Source organism: Gopherus flavomarginatus, chromosome 1, assembly GCF_025201925.1.
Source record: "Gopherus flavomarginatus isolate rGopFla2 chromosome 1, rGopFla2.mat.asm, whole genome shotgun sequence".
Classification (NCBI taxonomy): domain Eukaryota; kingdom Metazoa; phylum Chordata; order Testudines; family Testudinidae; genus Gopherus; species Gopherus flavomarginatus.
In genome coordinates, this window is record NC_066617.1 from 176,626,523 (window position 1) to 176,646,135 (window position 19,613).

At 43.4% G+C, this 19,613-nt stretch overlaps 1 protein-coding gene across 1 annotated transcript; it reads right to left on the bottom strand.

Moving 5' to 3' along the window:
- Positions 1–14,410: 14,410 nt before the first annotated feature.
- Positions 14,411–16,875, bottom strand: LOC127054179 (uncharacterized). The gene is made up of 2 exons (XM_050960167.1): positions 15,716–16,875; positions 14,411–15,229 (listed from the first exon to the last, which is right to left on the bottom strand). The coding sequence occupies exons 1-2, from the start codon at positions 16,573–16,575 to the stop codon at positions 14,896–14,898; spliced, it is 1,194 nt and encodes a 397-aa protein (XP_050816124.1). The 5' UTR covers positions 16,576–16,875; the 3' UTR covers positions 14,411–14,895.
- Positions 16,876–19,613: the final 2,738 nt, after the last annotated feature.

Sequence of the window (19,613 nt, forward strand, 5' to 3'; positions counted from 1 at the left end):
CACTTTCTTCAGGAGAACTGATGATGGCAACAGAACAGAAAGTGTTGAAGCTGAATTATGGTGAAAATAGGTTAAAAAATGCCCAGATGGATTTTTCATCATTCATAAGACAAATACATACAGTAGTGGCTTTTTTATAATTGAACCTGTATATCTCAGAAAGAAAAGAACAATAAATTACACCCTAATTGTACCACAATGCGTACCGTTTTCACCATATCCATTACCACCCAATAGCTTTAGAACATGAATTAAGCTTCACAGAACATATGAACACTAACATGAAAAAAAAAAGCTCAGGAATGGTAAAACAAGGATTGTGCTCAGGCACATTTCAAATCACTCCCTGGGAAAATTTGCACATGGCTGAGCTCCAACAAGTGTTTCTAGTCCTGTGCCCCTATATCAGCACTAAATTCATTCTCAGATCCTGAAAAAACAACAACAACAACAACAACATTAATGAATTTGCTACCTGATCATCAACTGTAATATCACTAGTCCCATTTTTTGGCCTGCTCTCCAAACCCTTTTTGTATCAGTGTTATTGGCAGTATTATTGTGGTCGCAGTTAGACTGGGATAAAGGTGTTTTATTCTTGTGTAGCTTATTTGCCTTCTTGTACAGGAATTAGCTATACCAGTATAATTGTGTCTACACTAGGGGGAGGGCATTATGCTGTTTTAACTATACTGGTATACAACTGAGTGTGGAAAAGACCTTCCATTTATTTGCTCCTAACTCATGGCAGGAGTTAAGTATATTTTTATCTTTAATTGGATACAGTGGATCAATCTCAGAATATTGAGGCCCAAATTCTCAAACATATGTTTACTGTTAGGCAGTGATGCTGCCATGGGAGCCCCCCCAAGTGGAGACCAGTGCCTAAACAGAGCACCTGTAACTTCAGTAGAGCCCCGTACTAGCACAGGTGTCTAATAGTATGAATCTGATTGCAGCACTGGGACCTGTGCACAAACAAGTTTAAAATTTTGGGTCACACTGAAGGTTGTTCAACCACTTTCTGTTGCTATGACATAACACAGCAGGGCAATGAACAGGAGTGAAGATTACACTGATTGACTGCAAATAATAGGATACCCATCCTCCATCTCCACTGTAACTGATGAATGAACCTCTCTCAGAGAGTGATGGAGGTTTTTGAACATAAATATATTTATATGATATGTGCTCATGTTTTATATTAGCTCAGTCCTTTTACACAAAAAGTTTGAGTCTTTCTGACTCGGTAATATATTGCCGGAGGAGGATAGTATTCTTATTAAATCTTCTTCACTTTGATCTATCCTTGCAGATGGAGACACACCTGAGATGTTTAAAGAGACAGCAAAATATTTTATTCATCAATACTAGAGTTTTATGTTTACAAAGCTATGTTTACAAAATATATGTTTTTAGAAAAATGGAGTTTTTAACCACACAGTTATGTATGAGCACAGGATGATTGGGAAAGCATTAGAGGTTGTGAATCATCCATATAATTGAAGGATGTACCAGCTTGGTACATTGCAACTGAAAAGGTTTTAATTGATTTTCGTTATGTCCCTGCCCACAGGTATGTGGGATCTTGGGGAGCAATTACCACACAGGTGGGGTGCCAATTAATTTCTTTAATAAAGGAAAAAAGGAAGTGGTGGGAATTTAACAATGAAATACGATGGGATGAGGTGTATAGGGTGTTTACAATAGACAATGATGGGGGGGTTTCTTATTGAACAGTGTAGGGAGTTCTAACAGTGGAGTACAGTACAGTCAATAAGCGTATCAAAAAGAAATGCAAAATAAAATGGTAGCTTCTATATAAAATGGTCAACAATCTTAGATAGAATGTATTAAGTGGTTGGTGGCCTTATACACAATGTAACACAATGGTATCAATGCAAATACAAAGTATATTAGAAAAGTGGAAGCGACCAATGGGGTGTTATAATCACAAGTAAAATGTGAATAAGTGAATTTATGCAATGTAATGGTATAAAAGAAAAGTAATGACTTAATTTGTGAGGCTAGGATAGCAGATAATCTGTCAAGGAGCAGGAGGGGGGAGAGGAGTGAATGTTTAGTGGCAACTGATGAGAGGAGAGTGCGGCTGGAAGCAGCGAGAGACTCTGAAGCGCTGCAGGATAAGGACAATGGAGCAGCGTGATGGTGATCTTCGGTAGGTGAGGGGCAGCGGAGAAGTGTAAAGAAGGGCTGGAGAGAGGTTTAAGCAACAAGTGGACACCAAAAACAAAGGGAAAAAAACGGCAAAGGGTTTGGGAAGTTTATACGGGCAAGAAGCAGCAAGGGGTTTGGGGAGTTCGGAGGGTGATGCAGACGCTGGCGGGGGGGGGAAGCAGCAAGGAGTCAGGAAGTTCGGAGGGAGTGCAGATGCGAGGGAAAAAAGCAGTAAAAGGGTTATAACAGAGAGACACGGAGAAGCACACAGAGGGGGAGATTGGAGCGGGGGAAAAAACAGACAAGGGAAAGTTCAGGGAGAGATCGGGACAGCGGGGAGACGAATTCAAGCAGCAAAAACCTCATCTATCTTCACCAATGATTAGGCAAAACAACAAATATCACAATTCTAAGCAAAACTATAACAAGCAACTATACGGAGCAACAAAACAGTAAACTATAACAAGGCAGGTGAACTTACAAGCTCTACAATCTTAACAAACTATGACTTATTAAACTAAAAAACCAAAACCTATGGTGCACCTGATGCTATGGGGAAGTCACAGAGGGCAGAGTGGTGTGTGCCCAGGATACAGCTTCCAAGGAAGCCAAGGGATGGTGGCTGAAGCCAAGGGATACAGCTGAAAGCAGGGAGCCCGAGGCAAAGTCCACAGGAGCAGAGCTTAGCAGCGGCACAAACTTATGTTTAGCAGCAAAGCCCCGCGGAGTTTAAAAGAGGTTTTTTAAGACACAGACCAAGGTTTAGCTTGAGTTTGTGTGCTGGGGAAACAGAGCCAGCAGCTAAAATAATAAAATAAAAGTAGGGAAAGTTTCACAGAGGGATTCTTACCAGTCCCCAAGGCAGCAGCAAAGGCAGAAGCAGCAAGAACATCAGAAGGCTCGGTACAGTCTCAATAATCAGGAGATCTCTCAGCTAGCAATTCATTCTTCGGGGGGGGGTTCAAAAAACGGGGGTACGCTCAAAAAATAAAACGAGAGCGGAGAAAGGACCCCCCCAGAACCCCTGGCTGATCAAACCAGGCAGCAATGCAGGAACCTTTCTGATGTTGGTTTCAAAAAGGTCTGTTTTTAAAGGCAAACTCAGGCAGTTTCCTGCCAGTGATCCTGATAGGTTCCCTCTGTCACAGGGGAGGAGGCACAGGGAAAAGACTGCAGGTAAGCACAGAAACATGTCTGGGCAGAGTCCTGTGCAATAGGTGATTCAAAAGCACATCAGGCCTATGACTCATGCCCAGGATCTTAAAAACACAATAGATCTTGCAGCTCTGGACATTGCCTGCACTACACAGAGCCCAGGTTCAACGAGGTGATAACAGGACTAACCCTTTGAACAGGGCAGTGGTCCCACTTAGCATGCAGCACAAGTGGCCATCCCTTTGAGAAGGGCAATGGCTCTTTTTAACAACTTAAGGGGCCCTCCCTTTGAGAAGGGCAGTGGCCCTGGTAACCAACTAAACAGCCAGGGAAGGGCGGCCACAGGAGAAGAACAAAAACAAAATGGAGTATGGGGACAGCTGTAAGAAACAAAATGGAATAGGGGGATAGCTGTAACAGACACGTTACACTTCTTAAGTGTGACATATAAAGTTTGCTGGTATATTTTGTTATGAAGACAGAACCCAGTCCTACTAGAGTTTCTAAATCCTCTTATACTACCATACAAACTATATATTTGAGAGAGTAATTGCTTTATTACAATCTGCAAACCAAAAGCCTGCAACAGAAGAATTATTGTGATCGCTGGTAGTGAACAGGTAGGCTCAGTTCAAAATTCCATTATAACACTCCTGTTCAGTTTCTCAAGAAAATTCCACTGAGTCTCAAGTTTTCCATGTTTGGTCTTGGCCCAGACTTTTTAATTTTAAATTCTGAGAATAATCATTGCAGCTATTTTTGACCTGCATAACAAGGGGGGGGAACCCCTTCATGTGCTGTAGGTATATCTATCATCCACCTATCTAGGTTCTTAAACAGAGCTTACTGCTAGGATATTCCACATGGTCCAAATGAAATATTTGTACTTACATAAAAATAGACAAACGTAAAAACTTCTGACTTAGGTTATCTGATAATCCACTTTCAGATAGAAAAAAAAATACAGAAAATCAGTTGAGGGAAAAACTTTCAAAAGACACACATCGAACTGTAGCAGAGCAAATTGAATCCTTTAAAAACAGGTGCTACTAGATTGAGTAATGCTGGGTTTGGTCCTTAAAGGCAACGATGTTCCGGGTGGAGCACATGACCAAGTAACAGGCATGTGGTGCAGTTCAAGTGATAGTCATGTGACCTACAGAACTATACAAGTCAAACATAAGACAAGCCTTGGCTCAAAGAGACCTGAAGGGGTAGAATGGTTGTGAGAATTGCTCCCTATCAGTTCCCCAGAGATTAGTCAGACCTGGAGGATGACCAAACCCCAGGAAAGCTGGGGAGGACTGTACTCCATGAGGGGTTTCAAAGAAGAGGTTATTGTAAAAACAGAAACAGGGTTTCTGTGAGCAAAGGGGAGTGGGGACCAGGACTGGAAATCCTATGGTAGAGGAGGGACTTAGTCCCCCACATGTCAAAGATCTTGTTTTCATTAGGGGATAAAAAGCACATGCTTAACTTGTTAGCTAATGCAAGTTAACAAAGATGAGGTAAAATGCAAGTGCTGATGAGGCAGTTGGATAGTTTTTACACAAAAATGCCTGTTAGCTACCATGCTATAAAAAAAAAACACACACACACACCCTACTGGTTGTGAAGACTGACAGTCTTTAACTGAACCTGCTAACTTGTGTGAAAATGACAAACTGCCTTGTCTTCACTAGAATTTACACTGAATTAGTTAATTTGAGTTAACACCACATCATCTTCCCCAGTGAGGACAGGGCTTGGTGAAATGGTACAGAAATATCCTGCAGCATTGAAGTAAATTAGACAAGGATAAGAAACAGAGCTCAGGACAACTGGACAGACATGTGGCCTGTGGACAGTTCACCAAGCTGATCTGGAGAGGCCTGGAAAGGCTAACAAAGGACTACTGAGCCTAGAGTGGGCCTGGAACACTATTGCGGTCAGTTGGAAAATGTGCTTCTAGTCTGGAAAGAGTGGAATTATGGCTCTGGAATGAAAGATCAAAGGCATTACAGTGGCCTATAAGCCTGTGTAAGACAGATGGGAGATGGAAACTGAGACTCGTAGACTTTAAGGTCAGAAGGGATCATTATGATCATCTAGTCTAACCTCTTGCACAATGCAGGCCACAGAATCTCACCCACTCAATCCTGTAACAAACCCCTATCCTATGTCTGAGTTATTGAAGTCCTCAAATTGTGGTTTGAAGACATCAAGCTGCATAGAATCCTCCAGCAAGTGACCCGTGCCCCATGCTGCAGAGAAAGGTGAAAAACCTCCAGGATTGGCCTCTGCCAATTTTCCCTAGAGGAAAATTCCTTTCCCATCCCAAATATGGTGATCAGTTAAACCCTGAGCATGTGGGCAAGACTCACCAGCCAGCACCCAGGAAAGAATTCTCTGTAGTAACTCAGATCCCACCCCATCTAACATCCCATCACAGACCACTGGGCATATTTACCTGCTGATAATCAAAGATCAATTAATTGCCAAAATTAGGCTATCCAATCATACCATCCCCTCCATAAACTTATCAAGCTTAGTGTTAAAGCCAGATCTGTCTTTTGCCCCCACTACTCCCCTTGGAAGGCTGTTCCAGAACTTCACTTCTCTAATAGTTAGAAACCTTCATCTAATTCCAAGCCTAAACTTCCTAGTGTCCAGTTTATAACCATTTGTTCTTGTGTCCACATTGGTACTAAGCTTAAATAATTGCTCTCCCTCCCTGATATTTATCCCTCTGATATATTTATAAAAGAGCAATCATATCCACCCCTCAACCTTCTTTTGGTTAGGCTAAACAAGCCAAGCTCTTTGAGTCTCCTTTCATACGATAGGTTTTCCAATCTTCAGATCATTCTAGTAGACCTTCTCTGTACCAGTTCCAGTTTGAATTCATCCTTCTTAAACATGGGAGACCAGAACTGCACACAGTATTACAGGTGAGGTCTCACCAGTGCCTTGTATAATGGTACTAACACCTCCTTATCTTTGCTGGAAATACCTTGCCTCATGCATCCTTAAACCGCATTAGCTTTAATGGCCATATCGTATTGGTGGCTCATAGTCATTCTGTGATCAACCAATACTCCGAGGTCCTTCTCCTCGTCTGTTACTCCCAACTGATGTGTCCCCAATTTATAACAAAAATTCTTGTTATTAATCCCTAAATGCATGACCTTGCACTTTTCACTATTAAATTTCATCCTATTACTATTACTCCAGTTTACAAGGTCATTCAGATCTTCCTGTATGATATCCCAGTCCTTCTCTGTGTTAGCAATACCTCCCAGCTTTGTGTCATCCGCAAACTTTATTGACACATTCCCACTTTTTGTGCCAAGGTCAGTAAAAGAGACACTGCACCTGAGGCCATGGCACCAGAGAGATGTCATACAGAGTTAGGAACCTGGCTGTCATTGACTTCCAATGATAGCGAGCACCTAACTACTATCTATGCCTTTGAAAATAATTAAAGTTACAAATGTTTAAACTCACCACTTTATTTGCATAAACTATTTCCTTTTTCATACATATTAAGGATGATGAAGTGAAGGATGTTTTCTTTGAAAAATGCTTCAGTTAAGGACTCTCTGTTAAGGACATTTGCCTTCAACTTTGGCTTTGGGGACATGAGTGGGTGCAGTTTTAAAATACTCCTCCTGGACAAAGTAATGGAACAAGGCAAAAAATTCAAAGTACAATGTTAAAATAAGAAATGTTCCAACATCTTAAATAGCTTTGGCTGATCCTGGCCCAGCCCTGAGGCTTCAGACTTCCACTAGTGCTGTAGCTATATCAAAGTGTAGTTGGAATAAATTTTTCCCCTGTGACCTCTTAAAAACTGTCAGTATATCTCAGTGTTAAGTATTTGAGCTGCTTGTCCTTTTATATGGGAGAAAAATATAGTATATTAATTTCATGCTTTCAGGAGTGGAAGAATAGGGAAGTGCCACAGGTACCAGCTTTTTTCTTTCCCCGGGAGTGCTCAACCCCCACTCAGCCCCAGGCCCCACCCTCACTCCACCCCTTTCCCCAAAACTCCCACCCCTGTTCTATCCAAGGCCCCACCCCATTACCTCCCTGTAGTCAGACTCACTCCCAGATGCAGTGTAGATGTACTCATAGAAGATCCCATCTTATTAATTAGATTGGTTATATCTAGATACTGGGGTAGCTTCCAAGGCCTTATCCACTTGGTTTCCAAGAATTCATGAACATCTTACTCTTTGCCTCATCTTACATTTCAGGACTATCTTATCCTGGCTATAAATGATGTCACTGCCTTTCTGAAGAAAGGGATCCTTGGGACTCAAGTGGATGAAGATCTAATTAGGATTGGGAGTACACCTCTTATCTGTAGATTTTGCACTAAATATCTTTTAACTTCAGAAACATGAATCTTAAACTATCAGATTTGCATGACAAGGACAAAAGTCATTTAACAGCCTGAGAGAACATAGTACAAAAGAACATGGTGCAAATACTAACCTGCACATCTTCCTGGGATGTCTTATGGAAAGTGAATAGCAAATTCTTCTACTGAAGCCTGCATTTCAGGATGAGGAATTGGAGGTTTCCCTCTTGTAACCTGAAAAACTCAGTGAAAGAATCATGCATGTTTTCTAGCAGTGAGAAGTAGCTACAGAGCATCTACAGGACTGAATCAAAACAAGACCGAAGCAGTCAGACATTCATTTGAATAGTAAGAGATGAGATTCTCCTATGCTTAGGCTTGGCAGAATGTGATTTGTTTTTATATAATTTCAGTGCATAATATAGAAATAAATTTCTAAGCATTTATTTTTAGAAATTTAAATTTTGACAGCTGCAGGAAATTATGAGCAAATCAGTCAATTATTTTATGACAGTAGACAAGGATTCAAAAAGTTAAAGTTTTGGTAACATTTGTCAAAATACACAAAGTAAATAGCCAAGTCAAAATCTAATGTTCTTAAAACAGCATTTTTATTACTTTGCCCAGCTATATATTTTTATTATGATTATGGATGAAAATATTTCATCACTTCGTGTGTACAGTGAAATTGACATTTATGGATAAAAATTTACCTCTATGTTAAAATTCCGTTCTCAAAGCCTCCAATTTAGGAGTCAATGATTAAAATTAGTCATTGTGCCTAACTCCCTTGCTGAATTTGACAGTGAGGTGTGTGTGGGGGGGAGAGTGAAATGTTGATTTCCACTGTTATTCTGTTTTTCTTGGATGAATAGTTAACTAATGGGTCAATGAATATTTTTGTCTTCAGCTTTTGCCACCAATTAATTCTGATATCCTGTGACCTTGGAATGGCTCTGTATTCAAATGTAGGCATTTAACTATTTTGACTGATATATGGAGGTGTAGATAGATGCAATGCAGGAGTGGGGGACGGTCTGAAGTAGCGGTAATCCTTTCTGCATGAAGCCCAACCATTGCATCACCTCCTGACTGACTTCAGTTAATCTGATTTCATCCCAGAGGACAAAAGATAAGAATACCGTAAACATGAATCAGTTACTGAATATTGAATACACGCATGCTTTATTCTTATAGACAACCTTCCTGCTCTAGAACCGATGAAAGGCTTCTGATATTGCTGACAGCGCATGTGAGCAGAGGGACATAGCACAAAAAAGTATCTTTTTACTTGACTGGGTGTAGGAATAACCTAGAACTTTAGAGATTTTCAGAAATCCCATGAATTTGATTCCCATGCTCTGCACTACTATAACGCTTTTAATCTGAGGATCTCAGGCACTTTATGATGTATTTTAATGTATTTTACGCCTTCCTATACCTCAGTAAAGCAGGTATCATTTTACAAGAACAGAGGCCAGAGCTCCTTACTCCCACTCTCCCACCGGATGTGCTGTAACAGGTTTTGTTTGACTATTTGCTGAGGGAAGCCATGCCTTATGTTTGCCATGAGCAAGTGCAGTGATTTCAAACTTCCCCATACTGTTAGGTAAATAAAGCAAGTCCTCACTCACCTCTCCAGCACCCGAGTTCGTGCGGAGTTGGTATGGGGCACACAATTCTGTCAGAGACCAGACACCAATGCGTTGATCAACGGGCTCACACTATCCTTAGCTCTAAAAGCTTTAGATTAAGTGTGGCCCCTTTATTAGGGATGAGCATCAATATTTATACACAGAAGTAAACAAAGTGATTAACAAAAGATAATGGTCATGCATAATCAATCAAGATTTTACAGGAAAAGCAAGTTAACAAGTAAATGCATAGAGATAAAGGCTAATGGCTATTTGAGAAAAGGGGGTGTCATGAGTAGTTTGCAGGTCAGTGCTTTGTTCAAAAGGGTTCAGGAAGGATTATGCAGAGACAGCCAGTCTGGGTGTGTTTTGGCTCCCCAAAGTTCACCAAAAGTTTAGACCCAACATTCCTCCATTTGTAGCTTTGGGATAACTATTAATCAAAAAGCTACACCCTATTTCAAGATCTCAAGGGCCGCTTGGCAATTTCAGCCTGGGCCAATTCGAAGAGAGTAAGGCTTTTAGCTGAAGTGGGAAAAGAATAAACTGACTTACATGAGTTTATGAGGGAGGGGACACACTGAATACAGCAACACAGTATTATAAGGACTACTATGGCCCCAACAACACCCACCAAGAGTTTTTTAACCCACCCAAATCCGGGCAGCCAATTCCATAAGGCTCCCCACCAATCATAAGGTGGCTGGCCAGAGGAGTAGTTTTTAGCCATTTCCCTTAGGTGTTTGGTACGTTGAAAAGTGTCAGAGTAGGTGTCATTTACAAAAACACAGCATTCTTCATTTATGAGGGCGCACGTTCCTCCCTGGGCTGCTAACATTATGTCTAAAGCCATTCTGTTTTGCAAAGCTAACTGGCGCAGCTGGGACATTTCCCCGGCCTGATTTTCAAATAGGGTTGCAGTTTCATTGGTCAAAGATTCTAATAGTCCCTGTAGACGGATGATAGCACCCTTCAAGCTAGTGTGACCAGCCCACCGCTGCCAGGACAAACCATCACGGAGATTAATATCTCTGTCAGTTTCACGGATGTTACGAACGTGGGGAAAATGAGGGGGAGTGAGGGAGATGCGAGAAGGCGGTGCTAGCCATGCCAAATAACATGACCCTGCCCAATCAGGGGAGAGAAAATAATAAGCTTTGGGCCCGCACACCCAGTATGTTCCATATAATGCGTTTTGGGTATTCCATTTCTCAAAGTAGGAGGTAACCCACCACCCATTGTACCACTGTTCCCCTGGTAACGCAGAGGGGTCGTTGTGTGAACTGCAGAGGCACAATTTGGTAGTGTTGTTCTCAAAGGGCAGTGTAGTACTGCTTGAGCAGTTGTAGAAGGCAATTGTGTATCCTTTAACAATTAGTTGGACATCCTTGAGATCTGAGCAGGGCTTTTTAAAAACTGACTCTGAAAACCTGCCGCTCCATGAAAAAGTTGAAAAAGTTGTATCGGGGTGAGGGATCCACATATGGGATAAGTGGGATGCGCAAGGCTTGAAGCCAAGATTTTTACTAAAGGCGGTGCCATTAAAATATATGTTGCATTTACTTGTTCCCACAAAAGTTGACCCTTTTCCTTTAACAAAACACAGTGATCCTGTTTGATTGGTTACCCTGAGATATTTGTTAATTGGCACTCCTGTTTTGTCCCATGTAAGATTGGGTTGGACTGGATCTTTTATTCTAGTCGGTGGCATCCAAGTCATATTAGCAGTGGTTAGGGGAATGGGTGTGAAGGGGAGTCCCTGTGCTGCATTTACTGGAAATTGAGTACATACTCAGCAATTACTTCTATTTCCTAAAATACGAGTTTTAACCTCGTGGGAATATCTAATAAAAGCATTATCTTCATAAGCAGAAAATAAACTAAAAAAGCATAAAAAAAAAACATACAGTTGTCAGAATAGAGGGTCCTCTCATTTTTTTCGAGTCAATTTAAGTCTAATGTCTGAGAGAGGTAAGCTGGTCCACTGGTCGGAGGCAGTGTCCTCAGTGGTGACAAGAGCTGCTGGTCCGTCACTGTGGTCCACTACGGCTGGCTTGACGTGGGAGTGGTGGATCCAAGATTTGCATCCTTCCAGGAACACTGCAGTCTGGGTTGTCAAAAGAACCTGGTGGGGTCCAGTAAACCTTGGCTGGAGGGTGTCGTCACGAACGAACTTTTTGGCCCAGACGAAGTCCCCTGGTTGGAACGGGTGGATCTGTTCCTCCAGCGGCACGGTCTGGGAAAACTGCGAGGCTTTCCAAAGGGTACGGAGGCGAGCCTGTAGGGAGAGAAACTGACACGCGGTCATATGATCCCCTCCCAATAGTGAAACATCAGTACGTGGTAGCGCCCCGCCTTTGAAAGGGGGGTGTCCATAGAGCAGTTCAAAGGGGGATAATCCCAATGCGCGGGTTGGGCGAGTACGAAGGTGAAACAGGACCAAAGGAAGTACCTGAGGCCACTTTAATCCTGTTTCCTGACAGTATTTAGCCAATGTAAAGTTAAGTTCCCTATTCATACGCTCAACTTTCCCGCTAGACTGGGGGTGGTAGGGTGTATGAAAGGAGTGTGAAATGGCCAGTCCTTGTTTTAAACGGCCAAGGACATGACCAGTAAAGTGAGGTCCACGATCTGAGTCGAGCACAAGAGGGATGCCAAAACGGGGTACAATGTCTCTAAGGAGAATCTTCGCCACTGTGGCAGCAGTACAATTAGCAGTAGGAAAAGCTTCGACCCAGGAAGTCAGAGGGCAAACCAAAACAAGGAGGTGCTTTTTCCCAAAAGCCTTTGGCATATCTGCAAAGTTAATTTGAAGATGTTGAAATGGAGCAGCAGGCGGAGGTCTTCCACCCTTAATTTTGTTAAGAGGCGGAGCAGGTCCATTACGCTGACATGTGCTGCATGCTTTCACTATTGATAGGCAATAGGGTTGAATGCCTGGAGCATACCAAAAGCGAGCGATGGTGTCCACGAGGGCGTGCATGCCGTAGTGACCCCCTTTATCATGGTGCCAGCGAACTGCCACGGGGTATGTGGAGCGAGGGAGGCAGGCTCGGCCATCTGGCATAAGCCAGGTCCCTTTGACCAGAGTGGCCCCGAGGCTCTCCCACGATTGTAGTTCAGCAGCGGGTACTGGTACGGGGTGCGGTGGAGTAAAGGAGGAGGCTGCAATAGCCAAGGTGGGCATGGCTAAAGGTAAGGTGGCAGCCTTCTTGGCGGAGGCGTCAGCCAGGGCATTCCCACGGGTAACGGGGCTACTATCTTTAGTATGGGCCCGGCAGTGAACTACAGCCAGGACAGAGGGTTTTTGGAGGGCGTCCAAAAGCTTGTGGATGAGGGGGAGGTGCTGAATGGGTTTACCGGCAGCTGTCTGGAAACCTCGAAACTTCCAGAGGTGGATATGAATGCACAACTCCAAAAGCATATTTGCTATCAGTAAAAATGGTAACGGTCTTACCAGCGGCCAACTGGCAAGCTCGGGCCAGGGCATAGAGTTCAGCGGCTTGGGCTCCCCAGTTGCCTGGCAGTGAGGCGGCCTCTTGAATGTCCCATTCAGAGGTGACAGCATAACCAGTGAAACACTTGCCATCAACATAGAAGGAGCTTCCGTCCGAGAAGAGGATGCAATCGGGATTGTCCAGTGGCACGTCAAACAGGTTGTCTCTTATCTGTAAGATGCTGTAAACTACTTCCACACAGTCGTGCTGATCCTGGAGGACTGGCAGGTCAGGAAGCAAGGTAGCTGGATTAAGGGGTCCACACCTTTCAAAAATTAGGTTAGTGTCTTCTAAGAGTTCGGCCTCTAGCTGTTGCTGACGATGGGCCGAAAAGACTTGGGTTGTGCCCCTACGCAGAAGGGCTGACAAGGCATGAGAGGTCCAAACCGTGGTAAAATGACCCAGGGTTAGGCTCTTTGCCTTTGTGATCAGCAGGGCAGCTGCTGCCAGAGTCCGGGTGCAGGATGGGGTTCCCTGAGCGACAGGGTCGATTTGCTGAGAGTAAAAAGCAAGCGGGAAATGGTGGGGCCCGCTCAGCTGGGTAAGGACACCACTAGCAATTCCGCCCCTCTCGTGGACAAAAAGGTGAAAGGGTTTGCTGTAATTGGGGGGGCGGAGAGACATGGAGGAGGCCACACTGTCCTTGAGTAACTGAAAGGCTTGAATAGTGTCCGGGGACCACTGCAAAGGGTCAGGAGCAAGGTTAGCAGTGAGTCGGTGGAGCGGTTTGCTTAACTCCCCGCAGGACGGCAACCAGGGGCGACAGAAGCCAATTAATCCTAAGAAACCTCGAAGTTGTTTCTTGGTGTTCGGTAGAGGGCAGTTTTGAATAGTCTTTATGCGGGCTGGGTCCATCTGTCTTCCCTCTGGGGTTAACAGGAAGCCCAGATATCGGACCTTCTGTGAGACCCACTGAATCTTTTTAGGGTCTACCTTGTGGCCTCTGGTGTGTAGGTATAATAAAAGTGTCTTACCATCGATGCGGAGGGCAGCTTCTTCGCGATTACCTAATAGGATGTCATCTACGTATAGGACCAATGTGGATCCCTGCGGACTGGTGAAACCTTCCAAGTCGTGGCGGAGGCACTGGCTGAAAATCGTGGGGCTGTCTCTGTAGCCTTGAGGAAGTCGTTGCCAGACATAACTTTGTCCCTCCCAGGTGAAACCAAAGATACTGAGAGTCTGGGTGCACAGGAATGCTGAAAAAAGCTGATTTTAAGTCAATAACAGTGAACCACTCAGCATCCCAGGGGATTTGGCTGATGATAGTAGCTGGGTCAGGAACTACTGCATGAAGAGGGACCACATATTGATTAACAACTCGTAGATCCTGTACAAAGCGCCAACGAACAGGGTCTCCGTCCTTTTTAGGAGGCTTTTTGACAGGCAGTATAGGGGTGTTACAGGGAGTGCGCTGAGGGCGGACTAGCTTTTGTGCAATGAATCCCTCGATAATGGGGCGGATGCCCTCCCGGGCTTCCAGCGACAGGGGGTATTGAGGGACTGACGGGGGGGTTAAGGAAGGCTTCACCTGAATCCTTACGGGCTCTGCCGAAAGGAGCAGGCCAACATCAGTGTCAGAAATTCCCCAGAGGGTTGAAGGCAAGTCAGTGAGGTCAGGGGAGAGAGAGGGGGGTGTTTCCCAATTACCCTGAGTAGGGGCCGAATCTCCTAACACTGTCATCAATAATCCTACCCCTTCAGGAGTGCAGGTTAAAGTAGCCTCAAGCTTACAGAGTAAATCCCGGCCCATCAAAGGGATCGGACAAGCTGGGGAAAAAAGAAAACGGTGAGGAAAACATTTATCAGCATAAATAACATTCAAAGGCAAAGTGAGTCCCAGAGACTGTGGGTTGCCCTCCACCCCAGTCGCAGTTTTAACCTCAGAGGATAGCCAGGGAGAGGGGGCATGATTTAAAAGAGAGAAAGTAGCCCCAGTATCAATGAGGAAAGAGACAGGCAGTCCCTGGACTGAAAGGGTTAAACGAGGCTCTTTGCTGGGAGGGGAGAAAGTGAGAAAGGAGCCGGCTAAAGACATTAAGGAAATAAGACCATCACATTGTTTGCCTTCGCCCCCGGGGTACCGTCATTGAGGAGGCTGAGTTTGCTGCGGCTGCTGCTGTTTCCCGTAGTTGATCCAGGCCTGGGGAATGGGCTGAGCTGGTGGTGCAGGGGTGTATTCCTCACTTGTGTAAGCATCTGCGGATGCAACCAGACCCTCTGGGCGTCCCCAGGGGCATTCACGTTTAAAGTGACCGGGCTGTCCGCACTGAAAACAATTTCCTGATGGCTGGGGTCGCCAGGACCCTCTTCCCCGAGCACCCTGGAATCCCCTGCCACGGCCACGGCCTTTGCCTCGAACACCGCCGTGAAAAGCTAAAGCCATTAGCTTATATTCTTCCTTTTTCTCTTTCTTTTTACTACTTTACCTTTCTTTCTCCCAGGCAAAATCAGCTACGTCCAACACTGAAGTGACTGACTCACCTCCCCAACCAGGGCGAAACTTTAAGAAGTAATCCCTTACAGGGGGCACCGACTGATTCACAAAAAACGAAATAAGAGTAGGGTGGTCTGCTTCTCTCTCAGGATCCACCTGAGTGAACATTCGGGCCCCCTCCAATAGCCTCGACCAGAACTTTCTGGGTGGCTCATCAGATTCCTGCCGAATCTGCATGAACTTAGCCTGATTAGGCGAGCGGCGAGCCATTTCCTTGAGTCTCTCTAACAATCGCTCTCGATCTGTTCGCAGCTGAGTCAGCCTTGGCTGAGTCCAGTCTAGGGGATTCCAGCCAGCGGCCAGATCCCGCCTATCCATCCAAGTAAGATTAACTGCATTGCTATCTCCCCATGTCCTTTCTGCCATCCACAATCTACTACGTTCCTCTCCGGTCAAAACTCTACTTAACAACTGATCCACGTCCGTATAAGTAGGATTATAACTTAAAAACAATCTTTCTAGAAGTTCTATGATCTTTCGGGGATTTTCCCCAAAAGACCCTGACAACCGTCCCCACTCTTTCAAATCCCATTCTAGCCATCCTTTATATTCCACAATATTAGCATGTTGTAACCGTCCATCATTGCCCATATAAGGTTGATCGTGCACCTGTAAAGGCATCTCTCTAACTATACTTTTATTACTCGCAAGAGATTTGACGGGGACATCCTCTGGGCTATCCTCGGGGGGGGGGGGGCATGCACCCTGCTGTATCTGCTTGGACATTAGCCTAGTAACTACTCCTCCCGAGGTTTGCCCCTTCATTTCCTCCTCATCCTTCTGCAGAAATTCCAATCTGGGATCCTGCAGATTCCCCTCTGCTACATGGAGAGAGTCCCCCTGCGGAGGAATAGGGGCAGGTGCAGAGGGGACCAGCTGACGAGTCAAAACACGCCGTGGTCTACACCCTTCATCGAAATAACCTGGAGGGAGTTCACTCTCGGGAGAGTACCTGACTGCCATAATTTTTAAAGATTTCCACAGCTCTGCTGCTGTGTCCCAACAAAACCAGTAACATAACTGTCCCGGATGGTCTTTTTCGATCTGGCTCTTTACTCCTCTTAAGGCAGCCTGTTCGAAAGAGCCATACGAAGGCCACCTCATCTCCGGGTCGGCCAATACCGCGGTATACCCAGTCCAATTCCTTACACATAGTGTGTACAACTTCTTCCTAGACATTCCTGTCTGTACTGGGAGTTTCCCTTCGTTCCATAACTTATTTACAATCCCCAACGGACTCTCAAGAGGCACGCTAGTCCCTTGACCCATGGTGTCTGACAGAAGCCCTCCAACTGGCGTTTACCCTGCTGTCCAATACACGACCCCTCAATATTGAATTGGCTGGGAGAAATCTCCTGTGGCGCCTTGCCAATTCATATATGAGTGGTCTGACCACTGGACAGAGGTACCGCACCAGAAGAAATCCCGGACGAGCCCCCAAATTGTTAGGTAAATAAAGCAAGTCCTCACTCACCTCTCCAGCACCCGAGTTCGTGCGGAGTTGGTATGGGGCACACAATTCTGTCAGAGACCAGACACCAATGCGTTGATCAACGGGCTCACACTATCCTTAGCTCTAAAAGCTTTAGATTAAGTGTGGCCCCTTTATTAGGGGTGAGCATCAATATTTATACACAGAAGTAAACAAAGTGATTAACAAAAGATAGTGGTCATGCATAATCAATCAAGATTTTACAGGAAAAGCAAGTTAACAAGTAAATGCATAGAGATAAAGGCTAATGGCTATTTGAGAAAAGGGGGTGTCATGAGTAGTTTGCAGGTCAGTGCTTTGTTCAAAAGGGTTCAGGAAGGATTATGCAGAGACAGCCAGTCTGGGTGTGTTTTGGCTCCCCAAAGTTCACCAAAAGTTTAGACCCAACAATACCATGTTTTACAGGTCAGGGCAACTGCACCTCTGTTCCCCGTTCGTGTCACACCAATGGCATCCTCTCTTGCTCCTGGATCCTCAGTCATTACCTCTCTTGTGCGGGAAAGGGACATGTGTCTCTCTCCCTCCTGACTGGATTTTTACAGGTTGTACAATTACGTGACTCCATTGTGTTATTCCAAGCAAGCAAGACTGCCTAAACTGACCAGCATCCATGCTTTGATTTGTCTAAGGCACAATGTCCTACAGCTCTTTCAAATCAAGCACATTTTTTCTTAAGGCGAAAACTTTACAGAGAAAACGTATTAAAAACAATAAAAACCTACATGCATGCTAAAAACCTTAACAGATCTTCCCAATGCCAGCCTGGGGCTCTGGTCCTTGAAAACCCACAACTGAGTTTTCCCCTTGGTTACAGACTCAGAACCACAACAACCATAAATAGTTCAGTTTTCCCTTTATAGAGCTTTGACCTTGACCTCAAACTTCGCCATATCATCATCTTTCAATCTAGCTGGGAATGCTCTCCCCATATAACAACATGGGAAGGGCAGAGTGGTTGTTGATACCTGTTTGCAAACCCCACGTTGAGAACTCTTGAGCTAGTGCATTGTGGTACTTGGATTCCCAGTTCCAGCAAATATTCAGGGATGCTGAAAACAGATGCCTCTAAATATTTATGAAAGACAGTAGACAAGAGTTAATATTGATGGGTGAATTTCAAAACATTCCATTCCAGTACTTGGAGAAGTAAGCCTTAACTAATTTTACCAGAGGGTTAGCTGTTTCAACACTCAGCATTCCAGGAATAAAGTAGTAAGAAATGTCTGGACTAAATACATGTCTGGAACTAAATAAGTGTTTTCAATTCAGTGTTGCCAACTCTTGCAAATTTTATTTGCAATCTCCCTTTTTTTTAATGTAAAGGCTCAGCTCCTAGATTAATATGATTATATGAGAAACCCAGCCCTCATTTAAAATAAAATTAAAAAAAAAGTTTAAATTTGACTCAGGTGTTCTATGGAAGCTCAAATCAGGAAACAAAACGGACCCAACATTTTAAAGTATCATTATTATTTTAAGCTAGTTTTTTTTCCCCTTAAGCTCATTAATAGTTACTCTTTATGTGTAAAGAATGCATTGTACTATATTCAGAGAAGCTGTTGCTTTAAGTTTCCCTTTTTAAAATAAATGGTCTTTCATATAGTAAATATGTCAGTGATATAAAGCATCTCTTAAAATGAGTAGCTGTTAATACTAAACAGCATTAACAGAAACTCTGGCATATAGATGGCAGCATATTTTACTCAACCATTTCAGGGCAAGTCTGATACTAACAGGATTCATTATGACTTTTCTGTCATCTTGTAGCATAATATCCATTATGTGATTTCATAATTGAATTTATTCAAGTCATAATGTTAATTCCACCATCCACAGTCTTAAAACACTTTCATGACTCTGAGCTGGCCCTATCAATATTTAGCTCATGTTCCCAAGTTAAATTGTAGCAATTGACAGCAAAAGTTTTAAGTAGACACCAGAGTTAACAGCATAAATAAAAGCTTGATTGATGCAAGCTTTAGAAGCAATGCAATTTCTTCTCTGACTACACCAACTATTAAAGTAATTCATATTAGCTAAAATAAATATCAGACCTAGCCTTTTTTTCTTTACAATCACAATTTTAAACTTGGTGGGGGGGGGGTCTGAATTGTTTTGTCTAAAGGCATGATTTTTTCCTGGTATGTAAGAAAGAGGCTATACTTTAGCCTTCTGTTTTTCAGTTTCTTTACAGCAAATATTAGCATCTAATCAACTATTATTTATTTTTCTTTTTTTAATCAGTTTTTGTTGGGAAACACTAATACACATACAAATATGAGCAGGTCTTCATTTGTGAGCACAGAATTTTACATATACAAACATTTTATTTTTTGTTGGCATAAGTAATATAAAACTTACATTATGCAAAACCATTTGAGTGAGCATGCAATTGCTTGTTTGTGAAAAAACCCACAAAGCCATGTTTTGACAATTTAGTTATGCCAATCAAAAAACACTTTAAATATCCAAAACTTAAGATGTTTTTCTCCACTAACCCTCAAAGCCTTTTCAGATTGACTCAGAATTAATTGTATCATGCTGTAGCAATGTAATTGACAAGAATACTTCATGGTATCAATATTATGCTACAAGTAAAATATTTATTAACACAGGAGAAGGACAATCATTCTAATTTGCATGTGACACCGTAAGGACCTAATCCTGATTGTGGCCTCAGGAGGCTTATAAATATTTAATACATGTGTTGGAGACTGTCACTTAGTGGTGAATCAGATTAAAGAGCAGCTGAATAAAGCTGATATAATGTATAAGTCAGCTGGTATCTCTACATTTACATCAGGAAGAAGAAGAT

Coding starts and splice junctions, on each gene's coding strand:
- LOC127054179 (XM_050960167.1), bottom strand. CDS start 16,575: ATGGGTCAAGGGACTAGCGTGCCTCTTGAGAGTCCGTTGGGGATTGTA. Junction 15,230..15,715: donor TATACGGACGTGGATCAGTT/GTTAAGTAGAGT, acceptor AAGGTAAAGTAG/TAAAAAGAAAGAGAAAAAGG.